The sequence below is a fragment of the Lynx canadensis genome, chromosome A1, assembly GCF_007474595.2.
Source record: "Lynx canadensis isolate LIC74 chromosome A1, mLynCan4.pri.v2, whole genome shotgun sequence".
NCBI classification, from domain to species: Eukaryota; Metazoa; Chordata; class Mammalia; order Carnivora; family Felidae; genus Lynx; species Lynx canadensis.
In genome coordinates, this window is record NC_044303.2 from 71,511,661 (window position 1) to 71,528,257 (window position 16,597).

Genomic DNA, 16,597 nt, shown 5'->3' on the forward strand with positions numbered 1-16,597 from the left:
AGGCTCCAGGCTCTGAGCTGTCAGCACAGAGCCCAACGTGGGGCTCGAACTCACGAGCCATGAGATTATTACCTGAGCCAAAGTTGGACACTTAACTGACTGAGCCAAACAGGTGCTCTTGTGTTCTGTTATTTGATATTTATGTTGCTCTTCCAGGCTTCTAATTCAAGTTCTAATGGCTACATCTTTTCCTTAAAGTATTCAACTAAGTTGCATAGTTGGGAAATTGTGTTATTTTATCCCAGAAATTCCCCTTGAGCATGGGGGTATGTGTGCATGTGTTACTACCCTTGAAGTTTCTAAATGCCCCATTGCTTTTTTTTTTTTTTCCTCCTGTTCCTCAGCTGCTCTGTTTCACTAGGTGTCTATAGTCATTATTCTGAATGATTGGCCTGTCCCTGATGGGTAAGCTGCCTCCCGTGGCTTTACTGTAGTTGATTTTGGGTTCAGTACTGAGTTCTGTTTGTTGTAATATTCAGAGTGGCAGCAGTCCTTCGAGTGGTTGAAGACACAGCCTTATCTACTCCTGAGGTCAGGAAGAGCATATATCTCTTCGTGTTCTCTTCGTCTCCAGGAGAATCCAGCTAATATTCATTCACTACTCAGACTTGTTAGCCGAGTGATCAGGGACTCTCCTGGAGCCTTTAGCAACTGTGTTTTCTGGCAGTATAGATCTCTGCAGGCCAAGCTGTCTCCCTGACCTCTTCTTTCATATCTTTTCCTGGGGATCTCTGAAGCTGGCCTCCAGGTGTCCCCCAGCCCACGGGAGACCACAGCCACCTGCTCTTCATCACTGTTTGCAGTATCCTGAACTGCTCACTGACTCTGGGGGAAATAGAGACCATGGGATTTGGAGTGGAGCGGTGCTGGTTTGGCCATCTTCCAAAGCAGAAATATTTAACCAGGGTTACCTGGATGTCGTTAAGCAGCTTTGGAGGAATCTGTGGACCCTCTGAAATTGGATACATGCTTTTCTAGAGAGAAATTTAGTGAGGTTCTAGACCCTAAAATGGTTCATAACAGCTATAGCTGACTAATGGGCAAGTCCTTTATTCATTGTTTTCATTAATTGCAAACATCCTCTATTCTGATTAGCGCAAGTAAATCCTAGCTCTACTCCTTCCTGGTTGTAGGACTATGAGGAAGTTCCTTAACTTTATTATGCTTCATTACCTGCGTCTATAAAGGGACAGTAACTGTAGCATGTGCTGTATAGGATTGTGGGCATTAAATGAGTTAATGCATTTAAAATGCTCAGAAAAGTGCCTGATTTGGACTAAACACTCCTTCTTCCTGAGAATTTCACCATGATATTCTGCATGCTATGTTTGTTAAATGTGGTTAACGTGTTTACTATTACTATTGTCATTATTAGGAAAGCTTGTCAGTAGTCATTTTTTTCAAATGGCAACTGAGCCACAAATTAATAACTTTTTAAATTATTCTTTTGTCTGTTAACTGCAGAAACATTGTTGCAAATGAACAAATATACTTGCAATAAACCACTTTGAAAGGTATCTTTTTATCATAAGGATATTTGTGCAAGAGACTAGGAGACTAGAAGAAGGCTTGGAAATCTAAAAATGAAGCTGATGCGTAAAAGTGTTTGTTACATTCATACGTTATTTTTGCTTAGACCTTTTTGCTAGAAGATTAATGTTAGGACCCTGAATATACCTTTGCAAATTCGTGTGTGTGTATAATTGCTAATTTCCAAGTGTAGGTTGTTTATAGATTTTAGTTCTTTGGGAAAACAGCCTTTATGTAGTCTACAAAGATTATAAGAACTGGAACACTGTCAAGTAGAAAGGAATAATATCTTACAGTAGTGAACGCCCAGGTGTGGTCAGCTGGCTGACCATTCCATATCCTTAAGAAAAGAGAGCTGAATTCTCCCACTTTTGTTAGATTTTAGTCAGTTCCTCATATGTGATTGCCACAGTGAAATCAGAATCTACTTTCACAATGGGATGGAAGAGAAAGTGAAGTGGAATTGATGAGATTCTATGGAGACGAGACACCCCCACCTCCCATCAGATAATTCTGCACCATGTGGTATCTTTATATTGCAGAAGGATTTTAGAAACTCTAAATTGATTTTTCCTCTTTGTTATTTCACTTATTTAAAAATTAAGAATTATTGCAATCCAAATTCTGATTTCTAAGAATTGACTATAACTGACAAATACCATATTCTAATTTCAGAGCAGTTTTGGATTTTAAAAATATTCAGGATTGTCCATACTAAAAGAGTTCGGTCTTCTTTGAAGTTAGAGTGTTGATTGAAAGAATAATCGATGCAATTAGGATAAATTAATATGGAAAATGGATTTGTGACTAATTTGTAAAATTACCTTTTTGCCAGAAGGGACATTTTAGATATGGGCAGAAGTTGACCTTTTTGATTATTTTTAAAGTAGGCCAAGGTTCACAGACTGGCTTAGAGTAAGCCAGAACTGGAGTGTTCTGGAATATTTGAAGCCAGTCTCATATGAAACTGAGAATACAGTGTAGGCTATGCTATATTTTCCCTTTATATTTATTGAGTCTTATTAGAAAGTTGAAGGAAAGAAGTTTCTATTACTCAGATGTGAATAGGTCAGATACCTTCACTTAGGTTTTTGTTTGAAAGCATACTGTGGTGTCTACTATTGAAAGACTATTTTGGTGTCTTTGAGTTCTGGACTCTTACCTAGATTTTAATTTTTCAAATTTGTTCCTGTGTTAGTTTCCTAGAGCTGCTGTAACAACGTGCCACAGACAGAGTGGCCTAACCAGAAGAAATTTTTTTTTTAATGTATAATTTATTGTCAAATTGGTTTTGACAACACCATACAACACCCAGTGCTTATCCCAACAGGTGCCCTCCTCAATGCCCATCACCCACTTCCCCTCTCCCCCACCCCCATCAACCCTCAGTTTGTTCTCAGTATTTAAGAGTGTCTTATGGTTTGCCTCCTTCCCTCTCTGTAACTTTTTTTTCCCCCTTCCCCTACCCCCTGGTCTTCTGTTAAGTTTCTCAGGATCCACATATGAGTGAAAACATATGGTATCTGTCTTTCTCTGCCTGACTTATTTCACTTAGCATAACCAGCAGAAATTTATTTTCTCATAGTTCTGGCTAGAAGTCTAAAATGAAGATGTTCACAGTGTTGGTTTCTTCTGGTGGCCTCTCTCTGTGGCCTGCAGATGGCCGTCTTGTCTCTGTGTCTTCACATGGTCTGTCTTCTGTGCTGTATGTTCGTGTCCTAATTTCTTCTTCTTCTTTTTTTCAAAAAAAGAACATTAAAAAAAATTTTTTTAATGTTTATTGTTGAGAGACAGAGACAGAGCGCAAGCATGGGAGGGGCAGAGAGTGAGGGAGACACAGAATCTGAAGCAGGCTCCAGGCTCTGAGCTGTCAGCACAGAGCCCGACGTGGGGCTTGAACCCACAGACAGCAAGATCATGACCTGAGCTGAAGTCGGACACTTAACCCACTGACTCACCCAGGCGCCCCCCTAATCTCTTCTTTTAAGGACATTAGTCATGTGGGATTAGGGCCCACCCTAATGACCTCATTTTAAGTTAATTGCCTCTTTGAAGACCCTGTCTCCAGATACAGTCATATTCTGAGGTACTAGGGGTTAGGGCTTAAACATATGAAATGGGGGAAGAGGGGGGACACAGTTCAGCCCATAACATAAAGCCGTTATCCTTTCTTCATCTAGCTATTTGTGTTGGGAAGCTCGGGGAAGCTCTATAATAGAATCTCTTCAGTTTTTACTGCCACACTTGAATATAGCCATTATTTTCAAGGTGAGTTTACAGGAATCCTATGTTGGGGCCCATTTCCCAATGTGCTTTTTATCTTTGAGTGCTGTGGATCAAAATATAATAACTTTAGATCTTTATTTTGAAATCCTGTATTCTCAGAAGGTAGAGCATCAGAATTTTAATAGATGTATGCTAGGTTCTGTTCTGGACAAAGAAGCTCTCTGAACCGAAAGAGCACAACCAAAAATAATGGCATCTGTTATACTTTCAGGCTGGAATAACAACAAACCGAACAGGGATCTGTTATGCCAAATACCATTATGAAACTCAGTTTTATATAACAGGGCAATTTCCTCATAATTCAACAGGTAGTTACCTAAACTACTCTGTTGAGTTGAATCAAACAGGTTCTGCTTACCAAAGAGAGCGTTCCCAAACCAAGTCTTGTAACATTTGTTGGGTTAGATTTGATGTATTTATTTATTTTTTCTTTTTCTTTTTTCTTTTTTTAATGTTTATATTAGAGAGAGAGAGAGACAGTCTGTGAGCAGGGGAGGGACAGAGAGAGCTGGAGACAGAGCCTGCACAGAGCCCGATGCAAGGCCAGAACCCATGAACTGCAAGATCATGACCTGAGCCTGTCAGGTGCTTAACTGACTGAGCCACCCAGGTGCCCCAAGACTTGATGCATTTAATAAAGATGTTTCGTAAAATCACGTTAATTTTGCAAAATTACAAAAAACATTATTTGAATATTATTCTTTTTTTAATTAAAATTTTATTTTTATTTTTTATTTGTTTTTTCCTGAGAGAGAGCGCATGATCAGGGGAAGGGCAGAGAGAGAGAGGGAGAGAGAGGGAGGGAGAGAGAGAGAGAGAGAGAGAGACAGACAGACAGACAGACAGACAGACAGACACAGGCTGAATCTGAAGCAGGCTCCAGGCTCTGAGCTGTCAGCACAGAGCCCGACACCAGACTCGAGCTCACAAGATTGTGAGATCATGGCCTGAGCTGAAGTCAGACACTTAACTGACTGAGTCACCCAGGCACCCCTGATTATTAGATACTCTTAATGTTCACTCACCAAATACCTCTTCTTTGTAACTCATATGCCTTCTATATAAAATGAGAGTGGAGTATTAAGGAACAGGTTCATGCATATGGTGGGATTTTGTAAATTTCAGTGCTATTACATGTTAGGTATGTTGGTTGGGTCATCTTTGGGGACACCTTCTGCCTTGACTAGGCAGTTGGACCACCATTTACCAGTTGACAATTACAACCAAATACTTCTTCATTTAAGGAATTTTGAATACTTTTCATAACCCTCCTTCTCTCTCATGGCCAAGTTAACACATACTTCTTTGTTCTGACTTCTCTATACTTTCTGTGACTTTTTTCTCTTTTGAACTTCCCTCAGTGTTAATTTTCATTTGAGGTTAACTTAAGTGTATAATTAGAATTGCCTGTATTTTGCTCTTCTTGAGGAAAACTTGCCTGTTACTTCATTACCTATTCTTTAAATCTTAGGAATTGTTAGGCAAATAACACAAAATATTTAAAAGTTTAAGTCAGAGAAAACCTATTGAACAAATTATCTACTATTGATTATTTAACACGGTGGATTTTGATTAAAGAGAAAATGTTGACTAAGGCAGATATCTTTATTATTATTTTAATGTTTATTTATTTGAGAGAGAACACAAGCAGGGGAGGGGCAGAGAGAGAGAGAGAGAATGAATGAATGAATGAATGAATGAATCCCAAGCAGGCTCTGCTCTGCCAGCACAGAGCCCGATGCGGAGCTTGAACCCACAAACTGTGAGATCATGACCTGAGCTGAGATCAAGAGTTGGATGCTTAACAAACTGAGCCACCCAAGATATCTTTATGTTTGATTGAAGATAAAATGTTGATCAAGTCAGATATCTTTATTTTAATAATATTTTATTATATAAAACAAACTTTAGTGATGTTGCTTTAATTTGTATTAATTTTATGTGAAATTCTTTCTGTACAGAAAAATTGCAAAATGTCACAAAGATGTTCTGAACACCTTTCACTAACATTTACATTTGCTTTATGTCTCTCTATGTCTTCTTTGCCTGGAACATTTAAGGGTAAATTGCAGGCCTGGTATCCCTTTTCTTCTAAATATGTCTGTATTTCCTAAAAACAAGAAGAAGATCTTTCTTTCTTCTTTCTTTTCTTTCTGTCTTTTCTTCTTTCTTTCTTTTTCTTCTTTCTTTTTCTTTCTTTCTGTCTTTCTTATCTTTCTTACTTGTTCGTCACCATTTCTGTTCTTTTCTTTCTCCTTATTGTATGATTTATTCTTTCTTTCTTTAGTGCTTTAGTTCTTTCTTTTTCTACCTCATAATCAGCCTTTTGATGATGGGGTGGAATGGGCGGGGGCGGAGGGAGGGAAGGAGAGAGAGAGAAAGAAAAAGGAGAAAGAGAATCTTAAACAGGCTCCATGCTCAGCTCAGAGCTCAATGCTGCACTTGATCCCATGACCCTGGGATCATGACCTGAGCCAAAGTCAAGAGTCAGATACCATCCAGGCACCCCAAGAAAATTATTTTACATTACCACAGTGCCATTTAAAAATCGGGATATTAACATTTACATATTATTTATCATCTAATGTACGGATCATATTCAGATTTTACTGGTTGTTCCACTAAAGTCTTTGAGGGTAAAAGAAACCCATTTTCTGGACCCTACATTACATTTACTTGTCATACCTCTTTTTCTCCATCTAGAACAGTTTGTTAGTCTTTTTTTTTTTTCAACTATGATCTTTACCTTTTTTCATGAGCACAGGCTCTTATTTTATAGACATCCCTCATGTTGCATCTGTCTGCTTTCTGATGATTATATTGAGGCTCTGTATCTTGTCAAGTATACAGAAAATGTACTGTCCTCCTCTGACCACCACGTAGGAGACCTGCGAGGTCTGTTTATCCCGTTACTGCTGAGGTTGACTTGGTTAACTGATGTCTCTTACATTTCTTTACTGTAGAGTTACTACTTTTCCCTTCGTCATCAGTAAGGTATTTTATTGGGAGTTACTTCAGTACTGGAAATGTTTCATGATACTTTCACTCACTAGTTTTAGATACTTCACTGTTTGTATTTAATGAGAAATGAGGTTAAAGATTGCGATGGCAGACCCAATGCTGGAAAGACTTGTTTTTCTAAGTTCGTTAGTGTTTAAGTTTGATGCATTAAGAACTCAGAGGTGAAGCAAAATCAGATTTATCTCACTGTTGGATTTGATAAGCTCAGTTATTTATTTTTTGGGGGGAAATACATTTAAAGGAACAAATACATTTGAAAACAGAGTGGCAAGAGGTCTATACACAAACACGGATATTAGTGACAGCTTGCTGGTGATCAAGAAGACAAAACTAAATGAAAATAGCAAATGGATTTATAAAAAGCTGGATGTTTGCAATCATCTGGTGTAGGCATATAGAACTATATAGACTCACTCTAGCACGATTGTGTGTTCCATAGTATGACATTTCATGATTGTAGCTGTTTGCACCTATTTGAACAAAACATTCATGGAGAGATAGGGGCATTGCCAGTACAAACTGATTTATCAGCTACTAACAGACCCTGCAGAGTGCACATTCTCTCACTAATCCCAATCACAAATTTGTCTTCAAGGATTCAGAAATTCTGACTTGTTTTGGGCTTTTTTTTTTTTTTTTTTTTTTTACTAATGTGTAATTTTTTTGTGGTGGGGGTAGTTTAGGTCTTTTGTTGACTAAACCATGAGATTTATATACTAGAATGTCAGTGTATTAATCTTCAAATGCAGAATCATACTATTTAGTGTATCCTTATTCATATACTTCTTGGAACTAGCACCCTTTCTACTGGGTAGAAAAATTATGTGTGAAGCCAGGTTCTCGAAAATTTTTTTGTCACAATAAGGGAATTCATTTTTGTATTTTGAATATTTAAGGCATGGTTTCTAAAAGTGTGTTCCATGGACTTCTCAACCCATGGGATATCGTCCAAAAGCAGGTGTGTGGGTGAATAAGTGCTGTATAATACCCTCCTCTTGAGAATCCCAAAGCATATTGACAGATTAATGAGTCTGAGGAGTCTTAAAAAAAAAAAAGAAGAAGAACATATTTAACTTAGGTGAAATCACTGTTTTCTGAATAGAAGTGACATAGAAACCTTGTGGGTTTTTTTCCCCCTTCCACATAATAGTCCTCTGAATATATGTTTATCGGCATTAAACTTATGTAGATTTTTCTTCTGGTGGGACAAGACAAAATTGTTGGCCTACCAGACACCAGTCTTTGAGTCTCTCTTTGAATAACCTTTCATTCCAGTTAGCTGCCTTCACTTTCCATTGATCCTCGCTCCCTGCCCTTTTTTCCCCCCTTTTAAAACATATTTTAAAACTTCTATTGAATTATATTTTGGCCTGGGAACTGTTTTGTCTCTTTGTATATCTCTGTTCTGATCTCTTAAGTATGGAGTTTGACTTGCAGAGGGGAACCTGTTTCCAAGTTCTCAGAAATGGGGCTATACATGGTTATTTAAGCAATGTTATGCCTACAAGATTCCTGGTGATACTAAGGCAGGCTCTAACGGAAATGTTTCACACATCCAGTTGAATAACTTCAGAGTTATATTCAAATGTATTTAGGAATATTTCTTTAACAATACTTGAACCTAAGTGGGTACGTTTTTTAAGTTCTGCACGTAATGATTTGCCTTTAGCAGCTAGTTGTTATTCTAGTTACCTACTTAATTATTTATTTTGATATGATTGTAGCTCACTGAGATTGAAAAATGTGTTGTTTCTGTTCTATAATTCTAAGTTAGTGTCAAGTGGGTCCACTTTTGGATTTCGTTTAATATGGGTCTTACATACTTTTCTCTTAGACAGTTACAGAAAATCTTCTAAGGTAAACAGAGCCTTATAATGAATTTGGGTCTTTAAACTTTAATAATACTGTGTTTTATAGAAGAGAACAGCACCTAATTATGCAGCTTTATGTTTACTACATTTTTTTAAGTTTTTTTTTTTAAGTAATCTCTACACCCAATGTGGGGCTTGAACTCACGACCCTGAGATTAAGAATCATATGCTCCCTGACTGAGCCAGCCAAGCGCCCCAGTTTACTACATGTTTTTATATGCATTTTTATATGAGGAGAATAGGAACGTCATACCATCTCTGGAGTGACCTGAATGCCAGTGCTGCCTCTACCATTTGCTGTAGATGTGTCTCTGGATTTGCTGCTCACTTATTCATTCAATATATATTGATTTGCCTAGTATATTTTCTGGGCACTAGCCAGAGGAAGAAATTAAGTCATTCACTTTTAAAATTGTTTTCTCACCTATGGAGGTGTATGAATAGTATTGACATAAAGCCCTTGGCACATAGTAGGCTCACTTTGAATAGAGTGATAAGATGCCTTCCCATTCAGATTTGTTTCTAGCAGTGATAGAGGGGCTTTACACTGTTCCTTTCTTGTTATATTTATCATATAGAATCTTGTTTCTCAAAAAACCATAATTTGCTTTGAAAAATTTAATTTTTGAACTATCTAATAAGATCTTTATTTAGTGTCACGTTCATTTTGCAAAGGGTAGATGCTTATTTTAGTGATGATTTGTCATTAAAATTATGTCAAAATGTCTTAAAATGTTGTTGAAACTGTAAACAAACTCATAACACACACAGAGCTAATTATGGATGCCATCTGTTTATTTTTACAAAGCTTTTTTTTTTTTTTTTTAAGACCATGGCATTGTCTGCTTATGATAAGCTTCGAGATTATTATAATGACTAAGTCCTGTCCTTCAATTAGTGTAGTTGAAGATGGGAAGACAATTCATTTGTTCATTGACCTTTTCCCGTGTCAGAGTTTATGAAATTGGACATGTCATGATAAAGAAACTATTAAGAGGTACATTTGGAACATGCTTTAGTTTTTATGAGAAAAGAAATTGGTATTTAAAGTAACAGATGTGGCTAAAGTTTTAAATTTTTAAAACTTCTTCAAGGTTTTTGATGAGAGACCTATCATTTGCTCCTTATCAGTGCCATAAGTGGCTTTTTTGTAGCTTCGTTAAATTTAGGAACTTGCGAGCAATCAAGCAAATTCATAATGATGTGTATCCCTGTTAGCATCCTTCTATGTCAGTGCATGTTTTTGTACATGTGTATCCCATGTGTGAGTGTGGAAGGCCAGGGATCCCCATGACAGCATCATCCAAAGTAGTTATCGGCAATTTGCTGAGAAAGCAGAGTGATTTCACTGGCTCAGTTTTGCTATTGTGCATGCTAAGCACTCCCCATGTAAGTCTGAAGGGAAAACAACCTGCAGGATCCATCTGCTCCTTTCTGCTACACTGCATTGATGTAAGAGTACGCTAATCTGGTTGCTTGTCAGGACAGGTTAGTGAAAGCATGAGAGTGAGTGAGACCAGGCTAGCTTAGTGCTTTGGAAAATCATAAGCTGCCTCTGTGGATGCCATGCTAAGTGTAGCAGAATAGTTGATTACCAGCCATACCGAGGATTGCAGCTAAATATGTAATTTTCAGATAAGAATTAGTTTCAGAATTGAAAGTGGGAAGCATTGCTGGACGACATCTAATTAAAAACTGAGACAAGTAATACAGATAGTTTACAAATACTTTTTAGGCATTGGGTTTTTTTCTTTTTTTAAATCATGCTTTGTATTAGATTGTGCTTGTTTAATTTTATTCTCCTGGTTTTTTAGTTAAAAATGATGACATGTTATGTATAATTTACCCCATTTTGTCCAGGAACTGCTGAAATTGTTCTTGCCTATTCTGTTTATTCCCCTTTTCCTGCACCTATTGACTGGCAGATATTGGCCTTGCAGGTGGAGCATCCTGTCACAGAATGCATTACTGGCCTGGACCTAGTCCAAGAAATGATCCGTGTTGCCAAGGGTTACCCTCTCAGGCACAAACAAGCTGATATTCCCATCAACGGCTGGGCAGTTGAATGTCGGGTGTATGCTGAGGTAAAATGAATGATGTTCACAGGAAGCATGGTGGTTGTGTCCCGAGACATGGGACCAGGGAAAACTAAACTTGCAAGAGCAAGTTAGGGCTTCATGACCCATGTGATGTGTTTGCTTATGTAATAGAGAATCAAACCAGGCAAAAGAAGGGGCAGTTTTGACGCAATGCAAAATAGTTTTAAAAGACTGAGTTTGTTTAAGTTCTGTGTATTTCTGTGCACGGGCAAGATAGCCACCAATCAGTTTAAGGGGCAACAAAGCATTCGTTAAATATTCTTGCTTTTGTTAAATATTCAGTATGTTTGCATGGACCAGGGTTTTTATTTTGTTTGTTTTCAGATCACATTTGAAACGAACAGAATCATTTATTTCTCTGTTGTTGTCTGTCTTTTGCTTTTTGTTTTTAAGAGCCTACCCTGCATACACATTAATTGTTAATATTAACTTAATTTTTTTTTGCAAGTTTATTTTCTGATAAACCTTATGATTACATGAAAGTAGTGATTGAAATTTAAATTGCAAAGCTTTCATTCATAATTTTGATTATGGAATTTACTCCTAAGCTTTCAGTCCAAAACTTTTGTATTATCTTATAACTATATTAATCAGATAATAAAGCAATCAACATCTGAAAATGCTTTTTTCAATGAGTGAAACAATTCAAGGAAGCATTTAATACTATCTTTTGCTTTTAGAATTCAAAGTCCTTTAAAAAAAATTAATTAATGGTACCTGTGTTTAAGAATACTTGAAGTTGTTTTGAAATGTTTTTCAAGGATCTTGAGAATATACTTGCCCGGGTTATTATTCTTGCTTTTTATCATATTTTAAATGGTATTCTTATGACACTGAACTCATTTAATTTTTATTCTGATGATCTAAGATATTTACAAGTGGGGCACATATCTAATAATAGCACATGCAAAGTTTTTTTTCAGGTCTTTACTTGAAGAACCAAAATTCTCCAATTTTGCCGTATGTGAACTGTTTTGAGAGCAAGAAAAACAGTTATCTTTAGTGCACTACAGTTGCTGTTCTGAACTTGGGGATGTTTTGATGTAACGCCTAGGTTATTTTATTTTTGCCCAAGGCATTTGAAGACAATTTATAAAATGTTGGAATTTTACCAATTTCAATAAAGTATGACTAAGGTCAGGCTCAATTCTGCTTACATTTCAGTTTAATTTTTAAATACTTCTCTAAGTAATCTAGAGTGAGTATAAGACAGTGATCTTAGGAAATCGTGATTTGGTAAATACTGTGTGTTGAAAATAGATCCATAAATGCTTCTTCATTGTATAAATATTTAACCTTACTTTGCTGATTTATATTTCAAAGACTGTGCTTCCTTTCCTTTGAACTTTCAGGACCCCTACAAGTCTTTTGGTTTACCGTCCGTTGGGAGATTGTCTCAGTACCAAGAACCAATACATCTACCTGGTGTAAGTCATTAAGCTGCAATGCCAAGTGAGGGGTTAAAATCTTGATTTATGTCATACTTTTATGTTAAAGCATGTCAACACCAAAGGGTGTAAATAGAAGGACAAGTGAAATTTGTGGATAAATCACAGTTTTTGTTATTTTTAAAAAAAATATTTTGTACTTGGTGATGTGTAAGGAAGTCAGAATTCCCTTCACAGGGAAGTCTAGAGACATCTGACTTCTGAATAAATGATAGTTTACAATGTTCCCAATTCTTTTTTTTTTTTTTTTTTTTTTAATTTTTTTTTTCAACGTTTATTTATTTTTGGGACAGAGAGAGACTGAGCATGAATGGGGGAGGGGCAGAGAGAGAGGGAGACACAGAATTGGAAACAGGCTCCAGGCTCTGAGCCATCAGCCCAGAGCCTGACGCGGGGCTCGAACTCCCGGACCGCGAGATCGTGACCTGGCTGAAGTCGGATGCTTAACCGACTGCGCCACCCAGGCGCCCCACAATGTTCCCAATTCTTTTGAAAATGGTAATGAAAAAGATCACAGGATCCTAAGAATGGGAAATGACTTTTCTGTATTACTTTAATATTTTTAATAAATCTAACCTAGCTTCCCTGTATAGTCAGATGTCACGAAATTCAGCCTCTTAATTGAAATGGATTAAGGAAAACAAAGTGTGCCTCATTCTATTAAGTGTCACGTACTTTAAGAAGTACATATTTCTACCAGTTAAAGAAAAGTGATCACTGTCCACTTAATTCATAGTTCTTCTATATTTAATAAGTGTTCTTTAAATAGTTTTTGTTGCATATAAAGAACAAGGGCATGCCCTTTTTCTTAATCAAGGTAATGTGTGTGTGTGTGTGTGTGTGTGTGTATATATATATATGTGTGTGTGTATATATATGTGTGTGTGTATATATATATACACACACACACACATATATACACACACACACACACACACACACATACCATTATGTTAACTAGTGGATGACAAGGCGGTACCATCTGTGAATATGATTATTCAGTCTGATTACTGACATGAAGATGGTGAAAGATTACAGGAAGGATTCTAAATTCGAAGATGTTATTGGATATATGATTTATTTCACTTTTTAAATTGTTTTTGCCCATATGCGTTCTGAAGAGACTTGACCCTTTCTAGGCTGGGAGACTCCATGCTGTGTTCAAAGCCTGAAGGCAGAAAAAAAATTGTAAAGATTTAACAGGCATTATGTGACGTTAAATAGCAGATGAGAAAACCAGTATCATAGGGACATATCTAAACATTTTTTTAATCAAACAAAAAAGTATTAAATAAGAATTCATAATGATTACTTTAGTTGTTAGAAGTTTTCACCATGTTGTAATAGCTAACAGGATGTCAAACATTTTGCCCTCGCAAGTTTTTGCAATTTGCAATTTTCAAACGTGAGACCTGTTGAAAGTACAAGTGATAATGGACAAACTATACCCCCTACAGTCTTTGTCCCACCAAATCTTTCTTCAATTAATGCTGCAGCAGGAGTTTTATGTAATAACATTTGCGGTTGTGAGCCATCCATAGAAAGAAAAAACAATTAAAATGCCTTAAATGTTCTGCTTACTGCTGTTATTTGCTTGTGTGAATGTTGCATGTCAGCTAAATGGACCAAGGAATAGATAAAGTGATTGGGTGCGGGAGAGTGCACACCAAGCTTTGTCTATCATTATTGCTGGGAGCAATCAAATTGATGTCAGCAGGACAGTAGATGCGTTGACAGCTGTAATTATGTATCTCCATGGTGATCACTTTTGGCCTGTCATGGAGGCCCACGAGTCCCCTCCCTTGGAAGCATTTAATCAGATTGGGCTGTCACTTGTCAGGTAGACATGGCGGGCTGGGAGTTGGACTGAGGGGGAGAGGTGAATGGAGCATGAAGGGTGGGAGACGGCTGGTAGTTTCACACGGTCCACCGTTGATACAGAAGAAAGACATTTAAATTACGCTAGATGTTTTCTGAGCAATGGCTTGAGACCCTCAATACACAGGTGCCTGGGTGTTGGTGTTTCCTCCTTGCCTCTTTAACTAGATCAGTTGGTTTTAATTTAGGAAACTTTTTGGTTATTACCCCTTTTTTTTTTTGGTCACAGGAATACATACTTGAACGTTAACTTACAGTTTGTAGTTTTCACTTGCTTTTTTAAGCCTACAGTTTACTCATTCTGGCTTTGATGAAGATTTTTTGTGTGTGTCTTTGATCACCACATTTTATAAATTTGGTAGTTTCTGTAATTTTGTTCTCAGAAATTTGGTTACAATTCCATTTGACTTATTCTTAAAGCTTTGTGTGCAAAAGCTAAGATATATATATGTTTTTGTGTGTAGCCTTTGTTTCCATCGGGGAATAGCAACTTAATTTGACTTTGAATTCATTGTTAGAAATAAAAAAAGCTGATGATTATTTGAAAACTACATAAGCAGGAAATTATAAGTCAGAGTCTTCATGCTTTGTTACAGTTTTAAATTGGAAATGTTGATTTGCTAATGAGACATGTGTTTGATTAGAGATGTGTGTTGATTATGTATAATACCTCTTGATTTTACCCTATGTATTTTTAAATTAAAATGACATACCTTCTGTGATCATAATTTTAGTAAATGAAATAGTTATATCTAAGAGCCCCTAGGTAACTTAACTTTCAGGATGGTGTTGTTCAAAGTGACTAAAATTTTAAATTATGAACCAGAGAAGAGTGTAACAAATAATCTTTATTGTCTATGTTATTTTACCAGTGGGTTGAACATTAAAGTTCTGCGCTAGGTTTGTAGCAGTTTACATAGCAAATAGGAGGATATATTTAAAGCCAAAGATCTTAGAATTTTCACCAATCTCAATTGGAAACACAGCTTTAGCAAGCGTGCTCTGGTTTTAAATAATACATGGTGAAAATGAGCTCTTTAACTTTTGCTACTAAAATTAAGAAAATGCAAGTTCAGAAGGCTCTTTTCTGCTATGTAAGTTGGATGCCAGCTGCCATTTGGGGGCTCTGTAAATGTGGGGAGAGGGTAGATTATGATTTATTGCTTTCACAGCTGCCCCATTAATTCTTTTCTAGTTTTTATCAACACTGTGTATTCATAGCACTGAAGTATGTTTTCAGAAAATAGAAAGCCAGGATATTTTTAAGTGTGCTGAGTGACTGTCATTTAAAATTGAGATTTTCATATATGAATGTGAATGTAAATACAAATAACCATACTTTCGTGTTTGCAAATGCAGAGATAAAAGCACTCTGAGTTTGTTATAGTGTTACCTTCTAAAACCTTACGAAGAGAATAATAGTAGTGTGATTGTTTTAAAGATTGAAACTATGCTTTATCTTTTGATGTCACTGTATAATAAAGCCATCATCATACCCTCATGTGGATATCCTAGACAAGAGGTTCTACATGTGGTCCCTTGATAATTGCCTAAATTAAAATATTAAAGGGCCTAACAGCCGCTGTGTTGACCTTTTCTGCCTTGCTGCAGACAGATGAGCTGCTGTTTATTAGGAAGGCTTCTTCCCACAGGTGAAGAGCTATGTGAGCTTCCGCTCTTCTCTTCCCACCCCTTTATGATGTTGGGCATCAAAGTCCTGCTGTTCTGGCAGCTTCGATTAAATTCCTCTATCTTCAAGACCCCTAGGACATGCTTGACAGTCTTAAGTATTTTGATTAGCTTTTAAATACCTCAGATTCCAAAACTTAGGCACAATAATTTAATAAATATTTCGTCCTCAGCAACTGCTCATTTTAAAAGTTTTACATGGCTAACCTCTGTGCCTTACTGCTGGTATCAAACTGGGAGATGAAAACAAGAATCAGCGATGTACTAACTAACTTGTTGGCTGGTTAACAGCAATCAGGCTCTTCAAAAGAATATTTTGAACTTGGGCTATTTTTTTTCCCCCATGAAAATTGCAAAATCAGAACTCTAATTGGGGCTGTGTCCTTACAAAGCAAAGCTATGAGAAAAGCTGTGTAAACATTAAAGTCTCAGGGGACTAACAGTAACAGAGAAAAAATGTACAGTTGAGAGGGTAAGGCAAAAAAGGAAAGTGTTACAGACATGAAAGTCACAGGACCAGCGTTCTTGTAGAGCTGATGAGCAGAACTCCCGAGTCCTGCTGCATGGCTTGACTGGGGTCCTCCCTGAAGCTCTCAGAAGGGTACAGTGGGGAGTGTGCCTAGAAGGGGCATCATTCATGCCATGCTTCAGTTGGAAGACACCATCAAATAGCTACAAATGCATCCCAGGATAGTGATGTATAAAGTTTTATTGTTGTTATTTTTTGCAGTTTCTTCGTTCCTTTGTTTAGAGTGAGAACAAAAAAATGCGTTAT

At 37.0% G+C, this 16,597-nt stretch overlaps 1 protein-coding gene across 1 annotated transcript in view; it reads left to right on the top strand.

Annotated features, from left to right (window-relative positions):
* The window catches only part of PCCA (propionyl-CoA carboxylase subunit alpha), a 422,256-nt gene that overhangs the window by 182,896 nt on the left and 222,763 nt on the right, over window positions 1–16,597 (top strand). The window contains 2 exon segments of the mRNA XM_030313554.1: window positions 10,649–10,792; window positions 12,160–12,234. Coding sequence (XP_030169414.1) covers window positions 10,649–10,792; window positions 12,160–12,234 — 219 coding nt within the window.